Source organism: Rhinolophus sinicus, linkage group LG02, assembly GCF_036562045.2.
Source record: "Rhinolophus sinicus isolate RSC01 linkage group LG02, ASM3656204v1, whole genome shotgun sequence".
Classification (NCBI taxonomy): Eukaryota; Metazoa; Chordata; class Mammalia; order Chiroptera; family Rhinolophidae; genus Rhinolophus; species Rhinolophus sinicus.
The window spans coordinates 174,777,230-174,802,285 of NC_133752.1; the positions used below are offsets into that span (position 1 = coordinate 174,777,230).

Sequence of the window (25,056 nt, forward strand, 5' to 3'; positions counted from 1 at the left end):
ATAATATTATGAGTAGTTATTTAGTATTTCCATGTCAGGCATAGTTCAATATTATATACATTTTATCCTTCCAAGGGATATTTATTTTTATCAGAGGAAGTCTGCAGATTAAATTAGTTATTTAAAAAGAATAAAATTGAAGGCAAGTACTAGAACAGACAAATAGGTATGCAATTTTGGGAATGATGGACTTTGTGCCAGGTACAATATAGTTAGGAATATAGTAATTTATCAGAATAATTAGTTAAGAATATTATTAAATACTTGTTGATAATGTGATTATGACTTGCAGATTTTTTTCCACGATAATACAAATGAAATAATATGAATATAAATAATAATATGAAAAGAAGTATTTAATGCCAACATTTAGCAACCTAGTTCTAAAAGTAATGGTTGAGATATTTAACAGGCATAAATTTGCAGTGTTTGTGATTGAAATGGAAACAAATTAACTGCCTGGGTAGTTAAGCTCTGTTTCCCCATATCTGTAGAACATGAAAACAATTTCTCAGAAGCATTTGAAAATGGCAATTTAAATAGACTTAGAAGTCTATTTGTTCTTTCAGCTGTAGCCCAAAGTTTCCTATATTCTGGAGGTGTGTGATGAGATGAACTGATTTCAAAATAGCCAGAGTGTGAGAATTTCCTGTTCAGACCTTAAGTGACACATTGATGAAATATTTACTTTTTCCACTCTGGCTTCACTCTGAGCCTTCACAGGGCAGTCTATGAAGGTCACAGATGTTGTTTGTACTTGGTCCTGAATTTCTGTTTTTAAATTTCTCCTTTTATGACCCAGCTATAGCAGGCCTTTTTTTATGAGAGTCACCTAGCCTCCCACTAAAGGATGCCCGACTTTCTGGCCGACAGAAGGTATGTGTCACTACTCTCCTGTCTCTACTAGCCCATCTCAGGTAGTGGGAGATTCCAAAGACTGTATGTGAAGCATCTGAGGTACAATTAATATATATCAAAGTCAAAGTGGAACATTGCTGTTTTCATTTGAATAATTCAGAGTAAAAAGCAACGTTAAAATATGAAATATGTTGAAAGATTTCTTAAAACATTCAAGTTATTGCCTGCAGAAAATAATCAAGTGCATATACACATCCTATTTGGGTTTGTATATCAATATAATTTAGACTGAAACCCACAGATATCAAGACAAGGAATAATTACTTTTGGATTTTAGAATCAGTGCAAGGTGCTTTGTTTTACAATAAATGTTAATTTATATTTTGCCCAACTTTTATGAATAGATTCTTAAAAAAGAATTCATTGCATGATGAAGGCCAAACACAATTCCTTACATTCTTATTTAGATGGAGTAAAAGCAGCTGGATTTTAAATAAAATTCAGGATGAGGTAGCTTCTGTAAAATGCTAAACTAAACTTCATTATAAACAAAAAAGATCTTTTAAAAAACTGAACAAAGTTACAAAAAAGATGCACTATACTGATTATACTCCTGCTTAATGACTTTTTTTACAAGGTATAACTCATATGAATCAGAAAAAAACCATGGAAATTGTCACTAAAATAATAATTAAAATATCTAATATTTATCGAGAGCTTGTAAGTGCCAGGTTGAGTGTTAAGAGTTTTACATGCATCAGATCTTGCATATTATTATTTCCATTTTAAATTACTTCAGTAGGTTACCTGACAGTAAGTAACTTTTTAAAGACCACACATTGTAAATTTAAAGGCCAAAGTTATTCCTGTCTGACTATAGAGCCCATTGACTGAATTATTAAATTACATTTTCTGGATTATTACAAATGCTTACACAACTAAAGAGGTCATCACTGACTTTGACAACCGAAGATTGTTTCTGAAAGCTTGAATCAACAGTGTTCTTCCATAATGACCTATACTTTATTTATCACTTTATATGTTCATATCACACTCATTATATCAATTATTATTTTGTAACATAACTTTTTAATACTTTCTTGTTAACTTTTTAATAACTTTTTAATAACATTTTTTGTTGTTTTATGTTCAATATTGTTTGAGTTATGAAAAAGTTATAGTGTGTTGTGAAACATTTTCCAACATATAAAATATTTCTTTAAATTTTTACTTATTTCTCAGAACGCCTCAACCATTCAAAATAAAAGACCATTTGGTAACCGCTTCAATAAATAAAGGTAGCTTAGTAAATAAATTGAATTTAGTGCAGGAAATTACTATATAAACCAACACTACAATTACCCATCTTTGGAGCACTTAGTTTTTACCTTTGGATTTCAAAACTATCATAAACATCATGTCTCCTTTTTCTAATAAAACATTTAAATTTTTATTACAATCATTGTAATGGTGTTAAAATATTTCTGTGGACTCTGACTTTAAATTAATGAGGGTGTTATTGTTCAAGAACTATGTTCCTTACTAATTCTGCTGCAACAAATGATATATCGACAAATGTAGAATATATTAAAAATCTATTTAACCATAACACCTATTTACAGTTCTAAAACATTACAGCATTTAAAACAAGACCTTTAGATTCTTCTACAGGGAAATGAGCCCAACTCACCCTCTACCCCACCCCTCTTTTACTGCAAGGATCTCGTCATTTGCATGTGCCATTATTCTTCAGTACCCTTACCTTAGAGCACAGTCTCTGACACCACTCACTGAAGAGATGAATAACGAAAGAGTAACCTATGCAGAACTGAATCTGGCTAAGGACTCAAGGAGACAGCAAATAAAACCTAAGGGCACTAAGAGTTCCATTTCAGTAACTGAGCAGGAAATAACCTATGCAGAATTAAATCTTCAAAATGCTTCTCAGGATCTTCAAGGGAATGACAAGAGCTACCACTGCAAAGGTAAAATATTTAATAGATACACAGGATAACTGTTCTAGAACGTGCAGTTAGGGTGCAGATGTGGGGAACAGTAGGAAATATGTGGAGAAACACTTTTTATTTGTGGGGATCAGAGTTTGAAGTTGGAATACAGCATTCTAATGTGAAATCTGAGGACTGATTTTACTAGGGCATCATTGTATTGTGTAGTCTTTGACCCACGACTCATGGAGCATTGTATTTCCATGGAGTACAATGCAATGGTATATTCTGAGAGGAAGACTGCAATGGTAGGTGTGGGTCTGGGATCCAAGTTTATGTATATGATTCCCTGTTCAGGAAGGTTCTCTGTGTGTAAACTGTCTAAAAAACTGTTTCCATCTCATTCCTCAGTGTTTCCCTTTCTCTCCCTGTAGATTTTCCATCATGTTCAGAGAAGCTCAGTGCTGGGATTCTAGGAGTCACCTGTGTTGTCTTACTGTCCACTGTGGTAAAGATAGCTGTTAATCCCCGTAAGTCAGTTTTTGAAAGATTATAAGGAAGCCTTTTATTTCAGTGATCATCAGTGCCTCTAAACATTTCATAATATTATGGACTAGAACTCTCATTTTAAGTATCATTTAGACTAAACGTGGATGTTTTACAGAATTTGTCAAAGGTATAAAGAAAATGGTTCTATATATATATATATATATATATATATATATATTCAGATTTCATAACTCAGACATTCTTTAAGAGACTAAAAGAACTTATTGAGAAATACAGACTAATTCTTGAGATCCGTTAAACCAATACTGGAAGAAATGGTGATGTTTGAGTCTATAATCTTTTGAAATAGACTTCCCCCAAATCTTCATTATTTTATTTGTTGGTAAAATCAATTTTATTTCAAATGTTTCTCAACTTAAACAATACACCAAACTTCAAACTAACAACCTAAAATTATTATGATTTATTTATATCAAAATTAAGTTTTTTATAAGAATTATTTTTTTCTAGCTCCTGGAATATCAGAGCAGAGCAATTCATCCCCAGTAACAGGAAATGAGAAAGGTACATTATGATTTTCAAAGTTCTGATATTGGTACAGTTTACATTTTTCTCTATCTCAAAGAATGCAAAATATATTTTTTGGGGAGAACACAATTATAAACTTTGGCAACAAATGTTCATAAATAATGATTATAAGTGTTTCTTTTTATGCAACAATATGAAGAAATCTTCATTTAGAATCACCATACCGATTATTGCCAATTGGCTCAAATTTCCTGCTGCTTTAATAAGATGAGACAAATATCATTGCTATTCTAAAAAAGTAGACTCATTCATTGACGCTCAGGACATTAAAGATGGATATATTTGCTTATATGTTTGCTCTATATGAGCACATAAATTAGGGAAGGCGAGGTGACCCTTCTCTGTGAGTGTGTTAGTGTGTTTTGTTTTATATGTGCCAGCCTTTGAGGGTGCATGGATACGATATGCACATATATGTTATAACTATGCATACATATAGATTAAAGTTTGCTTTTTAAAAATTCTAATTCTTATTGGAAAATAATTCATAATCTTTCTCAGTCCATCATTGTGGTCGTTGTCCAAAGGAGTGGTTTACATATTCCAACAATTGCTATTACATTAGTAACGAACATAAAACATGGACTGAGAGTATGATCACCTGTGCTTCCAAGAACTCTACTCTGCTTCTTATAGATAATGAAGAAGAAAAGGTAACGTTTTAAATGTTTTAAAAAATTTATCAAAAGCTTGTTTATTTGATGTTGTATTACCAGAGTTCATACAGTTTTGTACATATTTTTAGTTTTTATTTTAAAGTCCATTAGTAGTTCATTGACTCTATAATATTTTATTTATATTTTATACCACTAATGCACATCTGATAATTTCCAGTTCATGCTTTTCATAGAAAACCAGATTTTCACAAATCTTTTTTTCTGAAATAAACTTTGCTATTTAATTTTATCATACATCAAAGCCACTAAGCATATCATAATTGTGCAGATTGATTATCAAGTAAATAGAATCACATAATTATTAATCAGATTACAAATAGAAGTTTCCAGCCCTCAGCAGCCCTGCTCCTGTTTATTCTCTTATTGCTTTTCCTCCCTTCTTATTCAACCACTGTCCTGACTTTTCATATGATGGGACGTTGGTTTGTTTTTGAACTTCATGTACATGGAATCATACAGTGTGCTCTTTTATCTTCCTGTCTTTTTCAATTCCAAATGATAATTTTGCAGTTTATCCATACTATTGTACTTATTCGCACTTTGTTCATATCTGCTGCTGACTATGTAAACGCAACATTTTAAAATCCATTTTCTCTGATGTCTCTGGATGGGGATGTGAGTCTCATGCCCTCAAGGATAAACAGGCTTCCTGGGTCCAGTACTTTAGTCATAGGAACCCCTTTGCTGGTCCCACCTCCAAGCCCCCTACCCTGGTGGAGGAAGGAGAAGCACTTCCTCTGGCTGCTTCTCTTAGCAGGTGTCCTGATGGATCACCACACAGACCTGCCTGAGAAAGTTGCTGGACAGGATCCTCTCTCCAAAGCAGAGGAGGAATGCCTTCCTTGAGCCTCCCCTATTGCTAGGGTGGGTGTTGGGTACCAGCAGGCCTAGGTCACTTTCTGTGTTGAGAGGGGTAGAAGATATTCTGTCACTCTGTTGGTCCCAATCCTGGGAACATTTCCCTTTTCTTCTTCCACTTTCAGAGTTCTTCTTGTATCTTTCATTTGTTCTAGGATTTATAGTTGTACTTAGGAGGGAGTGGCAGGAAATGAGTCTCTGACACCTTGTATGGACCATTGGATTCCACCAACACAGAAATAGGTTGATGTGGTGCTTATCAGGTTAAAGAAAGGTATGGGCACAGAAACCCAAATTTTGGCTACCATGTCATTTATTTCATTAATTGTAATCCCTTCATTTTTTTCTAAAACCTGAACTCTGAGAAACATAGAAAACTACAATGATTTTGTCACAGTATCAAATACATTCAGTAAGTATTTGGAAACTTATTTAAAGCCTTGTTTTGTTAGTTTTTTCAACATGGGTAACTACTAAATTACATAAATCAGAATTTTCCTTATTAACAGAACTATTAAGCCTAAATGTTTAAGACTTAATTTCAAATGTAAAATGTGGTTTTTGTCTTTAACACATATGGTTAGTGTTAGATTAGGATTCAACACTCTTAATTTGTTCTGCAATTAAGGATCCTATGAAAGAATACGCTATTTGCATTTAGAAAATAATATAAAATTTCTTAGTGATTATTCAAATAAAATTTATTTTGGGTAGCAATTTCTGAGTTCCATATCACCTGTATCATGGATTGGAGTCTTCCGTAACAGCAGTGATCATAAATGGATGTTGATAAATGGTTCACCTTTCAAACTAAAGTAAGTTGTTTTCTAAATGCTATATGAAGAAAAATGTAAAAAAGAAAAATTCAGAAGAGTGGTATTAATGCATTTGTTTAAGTTGAATTATAAACATGAGGAATAATGGTCAATGGTAATGAAATGTTGATATAAATATTAAAAAAATGACTATCCAGTTTTCCTAATAACCAGCTCTTTTTAATATTATATGAAAAATGTCATTACCCATTTTGAAAATATTGTTCTATTACAGTTACATGGAAAATGATATTGTTTCATGGATTGCGCCCATATGATACAACAACAGAATATTCATTTTTCTCCATTACAGGGTAGCAGAATCATCATCAGTCAATGATGACTGTGCTGTGCTATTCTCATTTGGCCTCATATCAAGTGTTTGTGGGTCTCCAAAAATATATCTTTGCAAGCATAAGCTTCAGAGTTAAAATACATCAGTTGTGTTAATTTTTCAAGAAATGGAAGTAATATTATAATTGCATACACTTAAAATTTATTATATTATTGGTTCTAATAATGAAAAAAGTTTTTGTAATAATTATTGGAAAATTATATACATATGCAAAAGTACAGATATCATTACTCTTAGTGTATGGCTATTATTGTTCAATGTTATGTTTACGGCATTCAATCTTTCGAAAAGATCATGTTGTATGAGTTAATTTATAGTAAATACCAAGAATAGGCAAACCTGTAGAAGGAGAAAGTGGATTCATGGTTCCCAAGGGCTGAGGGTGTTGGTCACAGTAAATGATTGCTAATTGGTACACTGTTTCATTTGGGGGAGGAAAACATTCTCTTTTTTTTCCACTTTTTAAAAATTTATTAATTAAAAAATATTTTTATTAAATTCATTGTGATAACATTGGATATTAAAATTACATAGGCTTCAAGTTTACAATTCTACAATACATCATCTGTAGATTGTATTGTGTGTTCACCACCCAGAGTCAGTTCTGCCTCCATCACCATATATTTGACCCCCTTTGTCATCTTTTACCACCCCATCACCCATTTATTCTCGGGAAATCTTTCTAAATTTTGATAGAGGTGATGATTGCAAACTCTGTGAATATACTACAGATTTTTACACTGTAAATGGATAAATTGTATATAAAGTATACCTCAATAAAACTGTTCTTTTTTTAAATTAAAGCTTATTGTGGTGACTATTGTTAGTGAAGTTACATAGGCTCCAGGTGTACAATTCTGTAATACGTCATCTATATTATTACATTGGGTGTTCACCACCCAGAGTCAGTTCTCCTTCCATCACCATGTATTTGAACCCTTTCTCATCTACCTTCCCCCTCCCCCAAACTCTTGTAACCACTAAACTATTGTCTTTATCAGTTTTTGTTTCTTTGTTTGTCTTGTTCCTTTGTTGTTTTCAGTTTCATATCCTACATATCAGTGAAATCAAATGGTTCTGGACTTTTTCTGTCTGACTTATTTCACTCAGCATAATAATCTCAAGATCTATCCATTTTGTTGCAAATGGCACTATTTCACCTTTTCTTATGGCAGAATAGTGTTCCATTGTGTATATATATATCACAACTTTAGAAAATATAGGTACTAAACTTATGGACCTTGGGTTCAAAGAGAGTTAATAAAACTGTTAAAAAACAACAACCACCTGGCTTTACGTTTGGGGCTGCATTTTAACTATACTTTATTTATAAAGATTAATAATTTTACAGTATTGACTCTTTCAATCAATATCGTGCTTTACCCTTCCTTATATTAGATTTTCTTTAGTTTCACTACTATATTTTTTATTTTTCTATATGGAAGTCTTACACAAACATGGGTATTTCACAGTCCTGATTTTGTAAATAGCATTCTTATATGTGAATTTTCTTTAGTAATTTTTGCTGCTTTACGCAGAAATGCAATTGAGGTTTACATGTTGATCTTATATCCAATGTCATCACTGATTTTTTGTATTCATTCTATCATTTCAAATATATATTCTGAATTTTTAAACAGTTATTTCATTTGTAAATAATCACACTTTTATTTATTTTTCCCTGGTGCAGTTACTTTTTTCCATGACTTATTTTCACATGCTAGAATTTTATTTCCAGTGTTGAATAGAAAGGACCGTAAATGTTCTATGTTATCCTTCCCCATTTTTGGAGAAAATATTTAAATGTTTCATCCATAAGTATGAGGTTCGTTTTAAAATTTTTTGCATCATACCTTCCCCATATAAATGCAATTCCATAATATTGCTATATTTCTGACAGAGTTTATAATTAATCATTGTTTCATTTTTATTATTTTTGTATCAATCAGAGTGATAAATGTTTCCTCTGTATAACGTTTATGCAGTAAACTACCTTTATTTCTCTCAGATGTTAAACCAATCTTGCATTTCTTTTTTTTTTCAAATTAAGGTTTATTGGGGTGACAATTGTTCTTAAAGTGACATTGGTTTCAGGTTCACAGTTCTGTAATACATCATTCTGTATTGTCCCTCTTTAAAAATCAGTGAAGGTGTTGCACATAGATTAAGTTGTTTTTCTTCATCCATATTGACAAAGAGATTATAATGAATTTTTACTTATGTTATGACAGGTTTTAATATCAAAGCTAATCAGGATGTATTCCTCTTTTTCTATTACCTGGAAGCCTTTGTATAAGAGAACTGTCATATTTTTAATGTCATTTTTCACTACTGATCCAATCTGAATATGAAGAAATTTTTTGTAGGAAAGTTTGTAAAATGAACTCAATTTCTTTAATACATGCAAGTTTTACTGAATTTTCTATTTGTTGTACTGCATTTTCATAATTTTCTATTTCATATAGATTTTAAAATGTATTCATAATATGTCTTTATTATCTCCATAGTATCTGTAAAAATGATAATGCTATTCCTGAGTTTATTCCAGGTATTAAAGATCTGTATCTTCTCACTTTTTTCAATAGCTATTTATCAATTTTATTAAGTATTTTCAATGACAATAACTTTGACCTGTTGATCCTCTCTACTGGAATTTATTCTTTGTCTTAATTTTGTATTTTTTTCTTCTTCATTTGGATTTAATTTCACATAATTTTATCTTTTTAGTTTAAATTTTTTGATATGCATGATTTTATTTATTTATACTTTATTTGTTAGATATGTACTAAGGCAATTAATATTTCACATGACAGTTTTGCTGTCATGTTTTCCCTGTAATTCACATAAAAATTGTGGTTGATCATTGTGATAATTTCGTTGGCCCATATGTTATTTACAAATTTATTACTAAATTTTAAACCATCTAAGGATTTTTTTTATTTGATCAACACCACACTTTGTTTGTAAACAGGTTATATGTGTCAATAATCAAATTGACCACATTTTATACATTTCATTGTATAATATTAACAACATACCAGAAACATCCACTGTACTTAGTTTTAGTTTTGGTACTTTAAAATCTTTAAATACAAACTATATTTGAAGCACTGAATATAAAAGACAGGTGACTTGAATGCTGCATTCCATCTGGTTATCTTATTCCATGATTGTTATAAAATAAGGGTTATTGAACACAAGCACTGCAAACCACAGCAGTCTCTCTCATAACCAAAACGCCTACTATATGACAAACAGGCAGGTAGCAAACACAGTGTGGGAACACATATGGAAAAAGGGTTGATTCGAGTCCTGGGCCCAAGTGAGCAGGATGGTGTGAGATTTCATCATGTAAGGCAGAACACACACAATTTAAAACTAATAAATTATCTACTTCTAGAATTTTTCATTTAATACTTTGGGACTGCAGTTGATCGTTTTTAACTGAAACCATGGAAAGCAAAGCTGTGGATAAGGGGGAACTACTGTATTGTAAAGTTGTAAAGAGAGTAAATCCTAAGAGTTCTCTCACAAGGAGAATTTTTATTCCTTTACTCTTTTCATCTGTATTTTCTTTTTAATATACCTATATGAGAAGGTGGATGTTAGCTGAACCTATAGTTATAATCATTTCAGAATACATGTGAATCAAACCACGATGTTGTAAAGTTTAGTTTCTTTTATTGCTCATGTGTCATTTAATTGTATTCTTAAAGTCTATTATTTCTCAACAAAGTCAGACAGAGAAAGACAAATACCAAACAATTTGACTTATATGAGGAATCTGAAAAATAAACAAAGCAGAAAATCTCACAGATACAGAGAACATTTTGATGGTTGCCACATGTGAGGGGGTTTGGGGTGGGCAAAAAAGGGGAATGGATTAAGAAGTACAAATTGGTTGTTACACAGCAGTCATGGGGATGTAGGGTATAGCATAAGGAACATAGTTAATAATATTTTAATAACTGTGTATGGTGTCAAGAGGGTACTAGCTTATTGGGAGATCACTTTGTAAGTTACATAAATGTCTAACCACTATGCTGTACACTTGAAACTAATATAGTACTGAATGTCAACTGTAATTGAAAAATAACTAACTAACTAACTAACTAACTAACTAACTAACTAACTAACTAACTAACTACTTTTTCTGCCCTTCCCATTTTTTTGGTAAGGGAAAATTTTTTAATTGCCTTTGTCTTACTCCTACATAATAAGACTTGAAATTCTGTCATTTACAACAAATATTTCTATTAAAAGAAAGACCATTATGACTGGAAGATGAATCAACAAAAAATATAATTAGTAGTTATAGAATATCTCAATCTCTGCCATGGTGATATAGTTCAATATTGTTTCATGTTTTATCCTTCACAGAGATATTATTTTTATCAGGGAAATCTAAATAACTTACATAAGAATAATAAAATGAATAAAGAATTTCTAAAAACTAGGGCAGAGGAATTCAGAAGATAATTTTGGGAACTGATGATTATTGTGACAGTCACCATAAGTTGAAAACATAGTAATTCTTCAGAATATTAGTGACAAATATCATTAAATACCTATTGTTGATGGGATTATGATTTTAGATTTTTTTCGTTATAATGGAAATGACGTAATGAGAATTTAAGAAAAAGTGTGTAAAACCAGAATTTAGCAGCCCCTCCTAAGAGCAGAATTTAAACATCTCAGTTACTCTTTTTTTAAAATTAGTTTCATGTGAACAAAACAATGTAATAGTTAGACATTTACCATTTATATCCCTCACACAGTGACAATCCCCCTTCCCCCATCCACTACCCCTCTGACATCGCACACTATGGAAAACAGTATGGAAAATCTGAAAATGGAACTACCTTATGACCCAGCAATTTCGATCCTAGATATCTACCCGGAGAAATCCGAAACTCTAATTAAAAAAATTTATCCACTGCTATGTTTATTACAGTACTATACACAATAGCCACATGGAAACAACCGAAATGCCCATCGGTAGACGACCAGATTAAACATCTCAGTTACTCTCAATAAGGCCTAAATTTCAATGTTTGTGATTAAGACTGCAGCAAGTTAACAGCATGGGTGGTCAAGACTTTTGTCCCTAGAAATGTTTTAAAATAAGAAAATAATTTCTCAGAGGCACTTGCCAATGGGGAAGCTAAATGACACACTAACAACCCAAAGTATCCTATATTCTGGAGGTGTGTGATGAGATAAACCATCTTCAAAATACCCCAAGTGTAAGGATTTCCTGTTCAAACTTAAGTGACACATTAATGAGAAATCTGCTTTTTCCACCTTGTCTCACTCTGAGCTTTCACTGGGCAGCCTGTGAACACCACAGACATTGTTTGTTTACAAGAGTAACGTGGTCTCCCACGGAAGGATGCTCACCTTCCTGGCCTAAAGAAGGTATGTGTCTCTACTCTCCTGTCTCTCTCCTGGCCCATCTTATGTAGTGGGAGATTACAGATGCTAGATGTGATGCAACTGAGGTATAATTAATAAGCAAATAAAAAAGAACATTGCTATCTTTGTTTCAGTAATTCATTGCAAAAATCAAGAATAAAATATGAAATATGTTGGAGGATTTCTTAAACTTCTCAAATTGTTTCTTGTGGAGAATTTGGATTTGAAAATCAATATAATTTAAAGTAAAATCCCATGAAAATCACGACAAGGAACTGTTATTTTTGGATTTTTGTAATTAATATATGTAGATATAATTATATGTTATATTTGGTATTTAAGCCAGCCTTTAAAATTTCTTAAAATGAATTCTTTGAATTGTAAAAGTTAAACATAATTCTTCATAAACTTACTTAGATTAAATAAAAGCAGTTGGCTTTTAATAAAAATATAGATGAGGTAGCTCTTGTGAAATGCTAAATTAAGCTTAATTATAAACAACGAAAATATTTTTTAAAAAATTAAATGAAACAAGAAAAGACATCACATTGATAAAGAGATGGTTGTCTAATGAATTATGTTAGGGTCTAACTGACATAAATTAGAAATAATAACATGTTAAATCTGTTAAAATAATTAGCATAAGTAACATATTCTTGAGAATTTATGAAGCCAGATTGAATGTCGAGTGTTTCACCTGCAAAGTATCTAAATATTTGTATATCTAATTTCCATTAGTAATCTAGGTTGCTAGACACTAAGGAACTATTTAAAGGTCATATATCATAAATTTTGAGGCAAATTTAATTCTAGAATTTACTGACCACAGAGCCCATTGACTGAATTTTTCAATTACATAATTTGATTCATTTCTTTGCTTTCAAAACTAAAGCTACTTTTATTGACTTTCATAGTTATAGGAATTTTTTTGAAGTTTAAAACAGCAGTGTTCTTCTATAAATGATCCAGACATGTATTTATCATTTTATAATTGTATATCTTTACCATTAAATCACAATTTATTGTGTTACATAAGTATTTTAAAAAATTGTTGTTATTTTGTTCTCAATATCTTTTAGGTTTTGAATAAGTTTAGTCTAACAGTTTTCAACATATGAAATATTTTTTTTTCTTTTTTTTAAATTAAATTAAAGTTTATTGGGGTAACAATGGTTAGTAAAGTTTTATAGGTCTTAAGTGTACAATTCTGCGGGATCAAATATAAGGTGATGGAAATATTTCTTTAAAATGGTAATAATTTCTCATAACTTCACAATCATTCAAATAACAGATCATTTGATAACAACTAATTACCTTTAATAAATAAATGTAAATGACTAAATGAAATTAATTTAGTGCAGGGAATTACTATAAATGCCAACACTACTAATTCGCCATCTTTGAGCACTCAGTCTTTAACCTTATTGTATTTCAAAATTGTCATAAATATTATGAGTCACTTTTTTCTAATACATAATTTTAATTTTTAATACAGAAATTATAATAGTGTTAAAAATAATTCTCTGTCATCTCACTTAAATGGAAGATATTTTTATTTATGAACTTCTTTTTTCCTCACTAATTTATCACTTTTCATTGCTCCAACCAAAAATACATTTTCAAATATAGAATATCTTAAAAATGTATTTAACCATGAGACACTTATTTAATGCTGTAAAGTATTTAAAACAAGACCTTTAGATTCTTCTACTGAAAATGAGCCTAGCTCACCCTCTACCCCACCCACTTTTACTGTAAGAGATCTCATCATCGCATATATTAATACCATTCTTTCTTAAGTACACTTAGAGCATGGTCTCTGACACCACTCAGCTGCAGAGATGAATAACGAAAGAGTAACCTATGCAGAACTGAGTCGGGCTAAGGACTCCAGGAGACAGCAAGTAAAACCTAAGGGCACTAAGAGTTCCATTTCAGCAATTGAGCAGGAAATAGCCTATGCAGAATTAAATCTTCAAAATGCTTCTCAGGATCTTCAAGGGAATGACAAGAGCTACCACTGCAAAGGTAAAATATTTAATAGATACACAGGATAACTGTTCTAGAACGTGCAGTTAGGGTGCAGATGTGGGGAACAGTAGGAAATATGTGGAGAAACACTTTTTATTTGTGGGGATCAGAGTTTGAAGTTGGAATACAGCATTCTAATGTGAAATCTGAGGACTACTGTTACTCAGGCATCATTGTAGTGTGTAGTCTTTGACCAGCAACTCATGGAGCATTGTATTTCCATGGAGTACAATGCAATGGTACATTCTGAGAGGAAGATTGCAACGGCAGATATGGGTCTGGGGTCCAAGTTTATGTATATGATTCTCTGTTCAGGAACGTTCTCTGTGTGTAAACTGTGTAAACAATTATCTCCACCTCATTCCTCAGTGTTTCCCTTTCTCTCCCTGTAGATTTTCCATCACCTCCAGAGAAGCTCTTTGCAGGGATCCTGGGAGTCATCTGTGTTGTCTTGCTGTCCACTGTGGTAACGATAGCTGTTACTACTTGTAAGTCAAGTTTTAAAGATTAAGGGAACTTTTCACTTCGATGATTGATTTTTCAGTGCCTCTAAATGTTTCATAATATTATGGAACAGGCCTCTAATTTTAACATATGAATTTAGATTAAATGTGAAAGAGTTGACTGAATTTATCGAAGACTAAATATCAGGATGATTATAGAGAGCATTTTACAAATATATGTACATATAAACCCTGATTTCATAACTCAAAGCCATACTTTAAGAGGGTGATGAACACACAATGGGATTTATAGATGATGTAATACAGAATTGTACACCTGAAATCTATGTAATTTTACTAACAATTGTCACCCCAATAAATTTAATAAAATAAAAAAAAGAGAGTAAAAGAGTTTATTGAGAAATACAAACTAATTCTTGAGATTGGTTAAATCAAATACAATAGTGCAGTTTGATACTTTAGCCTTTTATAATATTTTTCCTCAAATCTTTTAATTCATTAATTTTTCCTGTATATTTAATTTTATTTCAGATTATTCTAATCCTAAACATTACACAAAATTTCAAAGTAAGAAACAGAAAGTATTATGACTTATTTAGATCAATATTAACTTTTTAATAAGAATCACTTTTTTTTTTCTAGCTGAAAAACCAGAGCAGAATAATTCCCCCTTGACAACAAGGATCCAAGAAGGTACAGGATGATTTTCAGAGTTCTGATATTAGTACAGTTTATAGTTTGTAACTGAGGGTAGGCAAAAATAATAATAGGGTTTTTTTTGAGTATATAAATTATAACATTGGGCAATAAATGTTCAAAAATAATAATTTTAGGAGAATGCTCCTTCTTGTGGAAGAATATGAAGAAATGGTCATTTTAAATCACAATACCCTTTCTTTTCCAATTTGCTTACATTTCCCCCTGCTATACTATGAGACAAACAATTTTACTATTCCAAAAGCGTGGTTTTGTTCATTGACTTTCATGATGTATGTTAAAGTGGATATTTATGTTTGTGTGTTTTATTTATTTGGGCACATAAATTAGAGGATGAGAGGCTGACCCTTCCTGTGAGTGTGTGTGATTGTGTTTTGTTTGATATGTACCAGTCAGTTCGGGTGCATAGACATGTTATGTGCATATATGTTTACAGTTATGTAAATTATGTATTTTAATTGCAAATATGTAAATTTTTTCTTAACTTTTATAATTCAAATTGTTTTTGAATAATAATTTCCTCAGCATGTTGTCGTGGTGGTTGTCCAAAGGAATGGTTTACATATTCCAGCAACTGCTATTACATTAGCACCGAAAGAATAACATGGACTGAGAGTCAGACGGCCTGTGCTTCCAAGAACTCTAGTCTGTTTTATATAGATAATGAAGAAGAAATGGTAAGATTTTAAATGTTTCCAACATTTTATTGAAAGATTATTTTGGTCTGCATTAGATTTGTAGTAGTCATTCACATTTTTACATACATTTGTAGTTTATTTTAAAGTTTGTTAATATTCTATTGTTTAACTCTTTAATATGTTATTTATATTTCATGCCATTAATGTATATTTAATAGTTTCCAGTTCTTATTTTTCATAGGCTACCATGCATGTATACATGCTTTTTGTCTAAAATAAGTTTTGCTATTTAATTTTGCTATATAATTTTAAATTGTAGCAAGGAAAATAAACATATCAGGATTGTGCAGATTGATATAAAGTGAAAGGACCCATGTAATCACAAATCAGATCATGAAGTAGAAATTTTCAGTTTACAATAGCTCACTCCTTTGTATTCTCTCACAACCTTCCCTCCCCCACTTAACCACTATTATGATTTTTAATATTCCAAATTATCTTTGCTTAAATTCGAGCTCCATGTAACAGGGAGCATTCAGGATGCATTTTACGTGTCTCCTTTGATTCCCGTATGATATTTTTGCAATTTATCCACACTATTGCATTTATCTGCAGTTAATTTTTGCTGCTGTATTATATGTACATAACATTTTTAATCTATACTATTCAGAATATAGTTTTTTAAATGTGGGTGTTATAAATAATATTTTATGAAAATCTTTGTGTACATATTTTTCCAAATATTATAATATATTTATAATTTATATATTATATATGCATGTTATGTGGAATATATTGTATTTATGTAAATATTTATGTAAATACAATATATTCTACATAACATGTACTGTTTATAAAGGTGTTTATAAATAAAATTCTATTATTATAATTGTATATGATGTAATTATAATATATTGTCTTGTATGTCTCAGAATAAAATTGCAGGGTCATAAATGTATGTGTATGTCAAATATATTGAATTATTATAGCACCTTTTTGGTTTATTGAGTAAAGACACATTTTACCAAATAGGCCTTTGATCTAAAACTTAGTACTACGAGGAATTTTAATGTTATAATTTCTTGTCATTATAGAAAAGTATCATGATGACATTAATAGGTCTTTTCTTGATTACTATTAGATTGAACATATCCTTCTAGAATACTACTCATGACATTCTCTTCTGTGAGAATGACAAGTACCTGTCATGTCTCTTGCCCATTTCTCCTATATGTTGCCTGTCATTTTCCTTCCTAGCAGTACTTGTTATATTTTGGATATAAGCTCGTTTTTGAATTTAGGAGATACAAGTAGCTTTTTCTCATGTTGGAGTCTTTTAATGACCAGAATTTATTAATGTTAGCAGAGTCTACTATATCATTTTGTGTTTCAGTGACCACTTTGGACCTACTTGTGAAATCAGTCAAGGTTCATGAAGATAATCTCTTACATTATTACTCTCTATGTTTCATTGTTTTCCTTTATTATCATTGTCTAAGTAATGGATCATAAATTATAGCAAAGATTATCTTTTCATAAATAACTATATAGGTATGTATAATTCTATATATACATACATGCACTAATCGCCTTTATATAGATAGTATGTATTATATATATCTTTACATAGATGATAATGTGTATAGTATTATATGTATATACATAAACACAGTAATTCTCCCTTTATCTGTGGGGGAGACCCAGTGGATGCCTGAAATCACTGATACTACTGAAACTTGTATATACAAAAGTTTTTCTTATACATAAATACCTATGATAAAGTTTAATTTATAAGTTAGGCACAGTGAGAGATTCAGAACACTAACTAATAATAAAATAGAAAATTATAAAAATATACTGTAATGAAAGTTATGTAAATGTGGTCTGTCTCATTTCTCTCTCAAAATACATTATTTTACTATACCCGTCAAGTTTGAGGTATGACAGCAAAACTAGCACAGATTCTTCTTCCTTCACAATTTCACAGATGCAGCATTATTTCTTACTGTAGATTTTAGTGATTTCTGAAGAAGATTTTTTGTCTTTCCTTATTAAATTGCAAACTTTCATCATTTCACTTAAAGGAAACACTTTATAGCCTCTCTTCGGCAATTTGATTGCCAGTAAAATTAGTCTCATATTTAGGACCATTATTAAGTAAAATAAAGGTGACTTGAACACAAGCTCTGAGATGCTGCATCAGTGGATCTGACAACCATGTGATAACATTAAGGGATGGGGAGCATATACAGCGTAGATATGATGACAAGAGATGCTTCATATCCAGCGCAGAAGGGAGTGGGACTGGGAGTTTCATCACGTTACTTAGAATTGCACAGAACTTACACTTCAATTTTTTAATTTTGGAATTTTCCTGTTAATATTTTGGGAGAATGACTGACTGTGGGTATCTGAAACAGCAGGTAATGGAAACCACAGATAAGAGGGCACTACTGTGTGTAAATCACAGTCTACACAGCCTACAGCAGTTTATGTAACATGGAGATACCTTATCTCCTTTTTTGTCCCTTTACTGTATCCATTTATAATATAATTGTCTAAAATATTTTATCAATGTAAATTGAGAATCACATGACACTCTGTTACAATTTGCTTCAACTTATAATTTTGCCTCAACTCTCAATTTACAAAACAGAAGAGGAGATGCATAGTCTATATGTCTAGTAAGTTTTTATTCTTTGTTTTATTTTCCTTCCTGATGATCTGAGAGTCCCTCTTTTATCATTTAATTTCTGCTTAGAATATTTCCTTTAGCTGTTTTATTAGAGTGGGCCTGGTGGTGACGTGTTTTCTTAGTTTTTCTTTTTCTGAAAATGTCTTGATTTCCCCTTCGTTCTTGAGCGGTATATTCGCTGGACTTTTCTATGGTTTTTGGTTGGAATGAGGCAGTTAGTGTCTAAAAGTTTTCTGTCTTTCTAGCCAGCTCCATTCTTGGTCCTTTGACTAGAGAGAAAGGCTTTTCTCGGGACTTTTGTTTGTACCCATGGGTGTTTGTGGTTTGCTGGCGTCACCAGCATCCAGTCTGAGATAAACAAGGTAAAAAGAAATTCCAGAGAGGTTACTGCCATCTCATTCATCAGGTCCTGAGTTCCTAGTTTTGTCATCTTTCTTATCACCTTTTTGAATTTTTTTATGTAGAAGGGATGATAGTTCTATGAGTATTTAGAGGGAGAAATAAAGAGCATCCAACTCCATCTTTCCAGAACAAGAAGTCTGATCTGTAGCAGCTTTAATTTAATTTTAAGACTAATTGTCTTGATAATCTTTTCATGTACTTGTTTGTCACCTTTATATCTTTTAAAAAATTTTTATTGAACATAGGTGCACATATATCTTTACGGATAAATGTTTTCAGATTTTTTTTTGGTTGATACCCAGAAAAGGGATTGCTAGGTCATATGATAATTCTATTTTAAATTTTTTGAGGAATCTTCACACTGCCTTCCATAGGGCTGCACCAATCTGCATTCCCACTAATAGATGATTGGATAGAGAAGATGTGAGATATATATATATATATATCCCCAATATATGTATATACGATGGAATACTATTCAGCCATAAGAAAAGATGAAATAGTGCTATTTGGGAAAACATGGATGGATCTTGAGATTATTGTGCTACGCGAAATAAGTCAGACAGAAAAAGTTGAGAACCATATGATCAATGACATATGGTATATAAAACTGAAAATAACAAAGCAACAGGACAATAAATGAAGAAACAAAAATTTTTATTTTTATATTGGGGTGATATTGGAGTGACATTGGAGCATTTAAATCTCCAACTATAATCATTGAATTATTTATATCTCCCTTTAATTTTGTCAGTTACTACTTCATATGTTTGAGAGTTCTGCTGTTAGGTGGACGTATGTTTATAATTATTTTATCTTCTTATAATGTCACGGTTAATATTTTGAAATGTTTATTTTTATTTCTAATCATATTTTTTGTTTTAACAGCTATTTTGTCTGATGTTAGAATGGCCTTTTCAGCCCCCTTATGGTTACAGTTTATAGGGTATATCATTTTTCATCTGTTTACTTTCATTTTTCGTACCTTTGAATATAAAGTGTATTTATGATAGACAAGATCTAGATGGATCTTATATTTTCACTCAGTATGACAATTTATATCTTTTGACTAAAATATTTATTTTATTCACATTTAATATAATTATTGGTATAGTTGGATTTAGGTCTGCTGTTTTGTTCTTCGTTCTATGTCCATGCCTTTAGGTTTTTTTCTTCCATATTTCCTGCATCTTTGTTAAACACATATTATTATAGTGTTCCATTTTAATTCTCTGTTGATGGTTTCGTTTTGTTTTTTATTTTCTTAGTAGTTGCTGTAGATATTACAAATATATCCTCAACTCATCACAGTCTAGCTCAAGTTAATTCTGACTAAATTCCAGTGAAATATAGAAACTTAGCACCAATATAGCTCCATTTCCTCCCCCCTGTTTTGGGGTCTTACTATTCCTTCTAACAATGTGGTACTGAGCCAGCCAGCACTGGTTTGTGAACAAACAACAATAATGCACATCCTTTGTGACCTGACATTCATGTTTTACACAAGGATGACTCGAAATGAATCATTGTAGGGATTTCTACACCACAAAAATAAACAAATATTAACAGATAAGTTTTTCTTCCCCAGAACAAGGTTCCTATTTACCAGTACAAAGTTGCATCCAGATATGATACAGACCCAATCACGCAATGTTATAATTATTGCCTTAAAAATCTCAGTTTCCAAAGAAGTCACAAGAAGAGAAACACAGACGCTTCAGTTTACTCCCATATTTACCATTTCACTGCTCTTCCTTCCTTCCTGCGGCTATGAGTTACCATCCAGTGTCATTTACTTTTAGGTTGAAGAATATTTTTGGAGGGCAGGTCTGATAACAAGAAATTCTCTATGTAATTTTACTAACAATTGTCACCCCAATAAATTTAAAAAAAAAAAAAATTAAAAAAAAAAAAAAAAGAAATTCTCTGTTTTTCTGTATGTTGTAAGGTCCTTATTGCAACTTCTTTTTTGAAGGATTGTTTGCTGAATTTAGAATTCTTGTTTGACAGGTTTTGTTGTGTATCCCCCCAGCCCCCAGTACTTTCAGCTCTTTAAATATATCACTCCCTGCTTACTATTCTTCATTATTTCTGATAAGAGTTCATCTATTAAACATATTGTTATTTTCTTATATGTAATGGGTAAGTTTTCTTTTGCTTATTTCGTTACCTAATCTTTTTATTTGTTTGCTTTCTATTTTACATTTTACATTGTGGTAAAAACAGTTAAAATAAAATTCACCATTATGAATTAAAAACAAAGACACAGACTTGATTTTCTTAGAGCAGTTTAGGTTCAGCAAAATTGAGACAAGACAGAGATTTTCCATATACCCCTTTTGGGCTCCTCATGTCCCTCATCTGGAATAGTGTTCAGAACAAATGTAGATTCTGGATGAGATAATTGGGTCTACGTGCTGCTGGAGGAGGGAAATATCTCACCTATTCCCTCATTTTCACATTTTTATACTGACTCAATCTGTCATGCTCCCACATTTTCCCTCAGGATTATTTCTTTGTCTGTGTCTACAATGTTTTTCAGTCATTTGATTATAATGTTTTGAGAAGTGGATTTCTTTGTGCTGATTCTCTCTGTAGTTTGCTGAGCTTCATATGCCTGCAATATTTTTAAAATTAAATTTAAAAAGTTGTTCATTCATTATGTCTCAAAATTGTTATTTTTGTCTTTGTCTCTATTTGTATTTTCAGTATACATTTACACCTACGTTAGTTTTCTTGGTACTGCTTGAAAGGTTTTGAGGACCTGCTTATCTTTCTCTCTATATTTTAGGGTAAATAATCCTTTTTTTTTTTTTTTTTTTTTAAGATTTTATTGGGGAAGGGGAACAGGACTTGATTGGAACAGTGTCTACTTCCAGGATTTTTTCCAAGTCAAGTTGTTGTCCTTTCAGTCTTAGTTGTGGAGGGTGCAGCTCAGCTCCAGGTCCAGTTGCTGTTGCTAGTTGCAGGGGGCGCAGCCCAACATCCCTTGTGGGAGTCGAGGAGTTGAACCTGCAACCTTGTGGTTGAGAGCCCACTGGCCCATGTGGGAATCGAACTGGCAGCCTTCGGAGTTAGAAGCACGGAGCTCCAACTGCCTGAGCCACTGGACCTGCCCAAATAATCCTTTAAACACCATGTTCAATTTCTTTAATTCTCTCTCTGTGTCCCATATTTTATGTAAATTTAGTAAATTTTGCATTTTAGGTATGTTTTTCAATTTGTAATTTCTATTAGATTCATTTATGTAGTTTTTATTTCTCTGTTTGGTACATGTTTTTTCACTGCTATCATATTCAGATATAGTTATCTGAGCATATGTTTATAGTAATTACTCTAAAATATTTTTTTCTAATAAATCTAACATCTTATCTCAATAAAAGATTCTTTGACTGATTATTTTCCCTGAGTAGAGAAGGCATTTTTTTGTATGTTTTCTAATCTTTTGTGATTAGACATGTTTGATAATATCGTGTAGTAAACAGGGATTCTGTTTCCTGTGTTTTCGCTTTATTGTTTTTTTTAAACTTGCAAAACTTTTACTGCAGAATCTTCTCTTTAGAGTGTGCTTGCTTATATTTCTTCTCAGCTGTTAAAACTCTTAGTGTTTTGTTTTTTTTTAGCCTGGCTTCCTAGGGATTCCCCTTGTGCATGCATAACTCAGTTGACAACAAACAATTATATATTTTTAATGTATTCAAATACCTCCAGTCAATGGGACTTCCATGTACTTGTGTGTGTATGTGTGTACTGGGGAGAGTTCATAACTTTGCAATTAGTTTTCAAATCCCCTTTGGTTTTCACTTTCACTGGTACCATCTTTATCTCCTCTACACAAGTACACCTTTGTTTCATCAGCCAAGAACGTGTAGAGAGCTAATGTCTCTCTTGTAGTGAAATCTCCCTTTTATTTCCTCTCCATTATTTTTGTGGCTGGCACTGCGCTGGACACAAAGGAAACTAAAAGCTCTGACTAGAAAAAGGGTGGGTTTTCCTCTTTTTAACCTTGCAAATTCAGCACTTCAGAGCTGAAAAAGTAGTGGGTAATTTAGTACCACCTTTCCTATTGCTAATCAAGTGTCCCCATGTGGCAACAACACAGTGATTTGTGCAGCCTGCTCCAAGTTACAAAAACTACAACTCTTACTCACTGAGCTGAGGTGGGGGTAGGGGGCCACACGGGAGCAGTCCTAGGCAAGAAGACTACAAATTTACTCCATTCTTATTTGAATTTCTAGGAGCTTTTCCAATAATAAGTCACAAATTATTGTTAGTCTTTGGTAAATTGTTGCAGCCTTGAAATTATTTGTGTCAAATTCCCTCTTCAGTAATAATGATACATTTTCCTAATGTGTTCAGAATGTAAGTATATAATGTAAATTTAAAGACAGTGTGAAATAGAAAGAATTAACTCAATATTCCATTAAAAATTCATGTTGCTATAAAAACTTTTATCTGACATCTCATAAAATTTGTTTCCTACTAGAATTTTTTGAGCTCCTTTCGTTTTCTTTCATGGATTGGACTCTCAAACAGTACCAATAATAGTTTATGGGTGAGGCAAAATGGCTCAACTTTCTCTTCCAAACTGTAAGTTTCATGAGAACTCTTATATTTTATGCCTTGAAGTAATTAATCTTAGAAAGAAAAAGCTATATGTGAACAATTATATGAAGACTATTATTTAAGTATTTCCATACAAAATAATACAAGGACTGTTCAGATATAGGTATATAAGTATTAGACTAAGTAAATTATTTATTAATCAAAGTATTAGGTCATGTATTACCAGATTAATGATATATTATTCTCTGTATTTCAGGTTCCCAATATCTTCAGAGATGAGCAAGAATTGTACATTTGTGCTGTTTGAATCACACCAGCTTTTATCTGAATCCTGTTTGCAAACAAAACAGTATGTTTGTAAGCACCAGAAACTTAGGCTTATCTAAAGTTGGTGTAATGCTAGAGAACATATTTTTAATTTATTTAAAGACCACACAATAATTTTCTTTGAATTATTTCTTATGATACAATTTTGAGGACAGCTTTACATTCACAACAAAATTAAGACAGGTACTGAGATTTCCCATATTCCTCCCATCCCTACACATGCAGAGCTTCCCCCATGGTCAACATCACTCACCAAGATGACACATTTGCTACTGAGAATGATTCTACATTGATGCATCATATTCACTTAAAATCCATAGTTCATATGAGCCTTCACCTTGGTCTTGTAGAATTATTTTTAAATCTATATTTTTATTGAAAATATATATCCAAGTACATGTTATATATTTCTTAAGCTTTCCCTATTTATTACAATAAATCAAGTATAAATTACAAATTTTAATATCAAGAGCTGTTATTTCTTAGTCCTCAATATGGTGAATAATTCCATTTATATTTTCAAATTAGTTGATTTGTCCCTGCCCTTGAATGTTGAAAATGAGGATTCCACAATACAGGCTAGCATAGTGTATAAGTCATAGTGGGGTTAAAAGACAAAAAAAAAAAAATTTCATTTAAATAAATGTTAAATTTTTGTAGGGGAGATAGCCTACAAACAGGAGATAAAACAAAATTATACAGAATATCCTAGGGTTAAAGATAAGTACCCAAAGGTGGAATGACTTGGAAGCCAGGTCTACTCTCTCAGGATGGGTTTCAGACTTCACTGAACACAATGTGGCTGCAGACATTCTGATGGCTGACACGTTCACTGGGTTGCCCTGGATCGAGCATCTCAACAGTCCGCTGGCTGTTATTGGTGAGGACAACTCTCAAGCTATGACTAGCAAGCAGGAACACCTCCCTGCCACAGTGTCCTCAAGTAGAGGTTGGAAAAGAGGGAACTATGACTGGGACTGGCCACAAAAACTGCTGGAGGGTGAACACCACAGGACGTTCTGCATACATGCAACTGGCAACCTCACCACAGAGCCAATGGGGAGAAAGCACCACGAAACCAGGAACAAGAGTTCTTTCCCTGGCAGTATCTCTTCAGTGACTTTTTCTGGCAAAACAACATCATGCGAGTTGATAATGAAGAAAAAGTTATAGGATCTAGCTCCATTATCTCAG

General features: G+C 31.9%; 2 protein-coding genes across 3 annotated transcripts in view; both read left to right on the forward strand.

The window, feature by feature from the left end:
- The first annotated feature begins 388 nt into the window (after window positions 1-388).
- Window positions 389-25,056, forward strand: part of LOC109454232 (NKG2-A/NKG2-B type II integral membrane protein) — an 80,668-nt gene continuing 56,000 nt past the window's right edge. Inside the window, exons 1-5 of one of the 2 annotated variants that reach the window (XM_074326008.1) lie at window positions 389-2,843; window positions 3,239-3,334; window positions 3,825-3,878; window positions 4,404-4,555; window positions 6,152-6,252. In XM_074326008.1, coding sequence (XP_074182109.1) covers window positions 2,534-2,843; window positions 3,239-3,334; window positions 3,825-3,878; window positions 4,404-4,555; window positions 6,152-6,252 — 713 coding nt within the window. In that variant the 5' untranslated portion in view covers window positions 389-2,533. The remainder of the gene's footprint in view (window positions 2,844-3,238; window positions 3,335-3,824; window positions 3,879-4,403; window positions 4,556-6,151; window positions 6,253-25,056) is intronic. The other variant, XM_074326009.1, reaches the window with a different exon arrangement.
- Window positions 13,803-24,315, forward strand: LOC109454231 (NKG2-A/NKG2-B type II integral membrane protein). The gene is made up of 6 exons (XM_074319330.1): window positions 13,803-14,050; window positions 14,446-14,562; window positions 15,160-15,210; window positions 15,751-15,911; window positions 23,456-23,559; window positions 23,792-24,315. Exons 1-6 carry the CDS (start codon window positions 13,864-13,866, stop codon window positions 23,919-23,921), a joined length of 750 nt encoding a protein of 249 aa, XP_074175431.1. The 5' UTR covers window positions 13,803-13,863; the 3' UTR covers window positions 23,922-24,315.

Bases quoted from the DNA above. Each gene is read 5' to 3' on its own strand.
- LOC109454231 (XM_074319330.1), top strand. From the start codon at position 13,864: ATGAATAACGAAAGAGTAACCTATGCAGAACTGAGTCGGGCTAAGGAC. The intron at 14,563-15,159 runs AAGGGAACTTTT...TTTTTTTTCTAG, and splicing joins TAAGTCAAGTTTTAAAGATT to CTGAAAAACCAGAGCAGAAT. The intron at 23,560-23,791 runs GTAAGTTTCATG...TCTGTATTTCAG, and splicing joins TCAACTTTCTCTTCCAAACT to GTTCCCAATATCTTCAGAGA.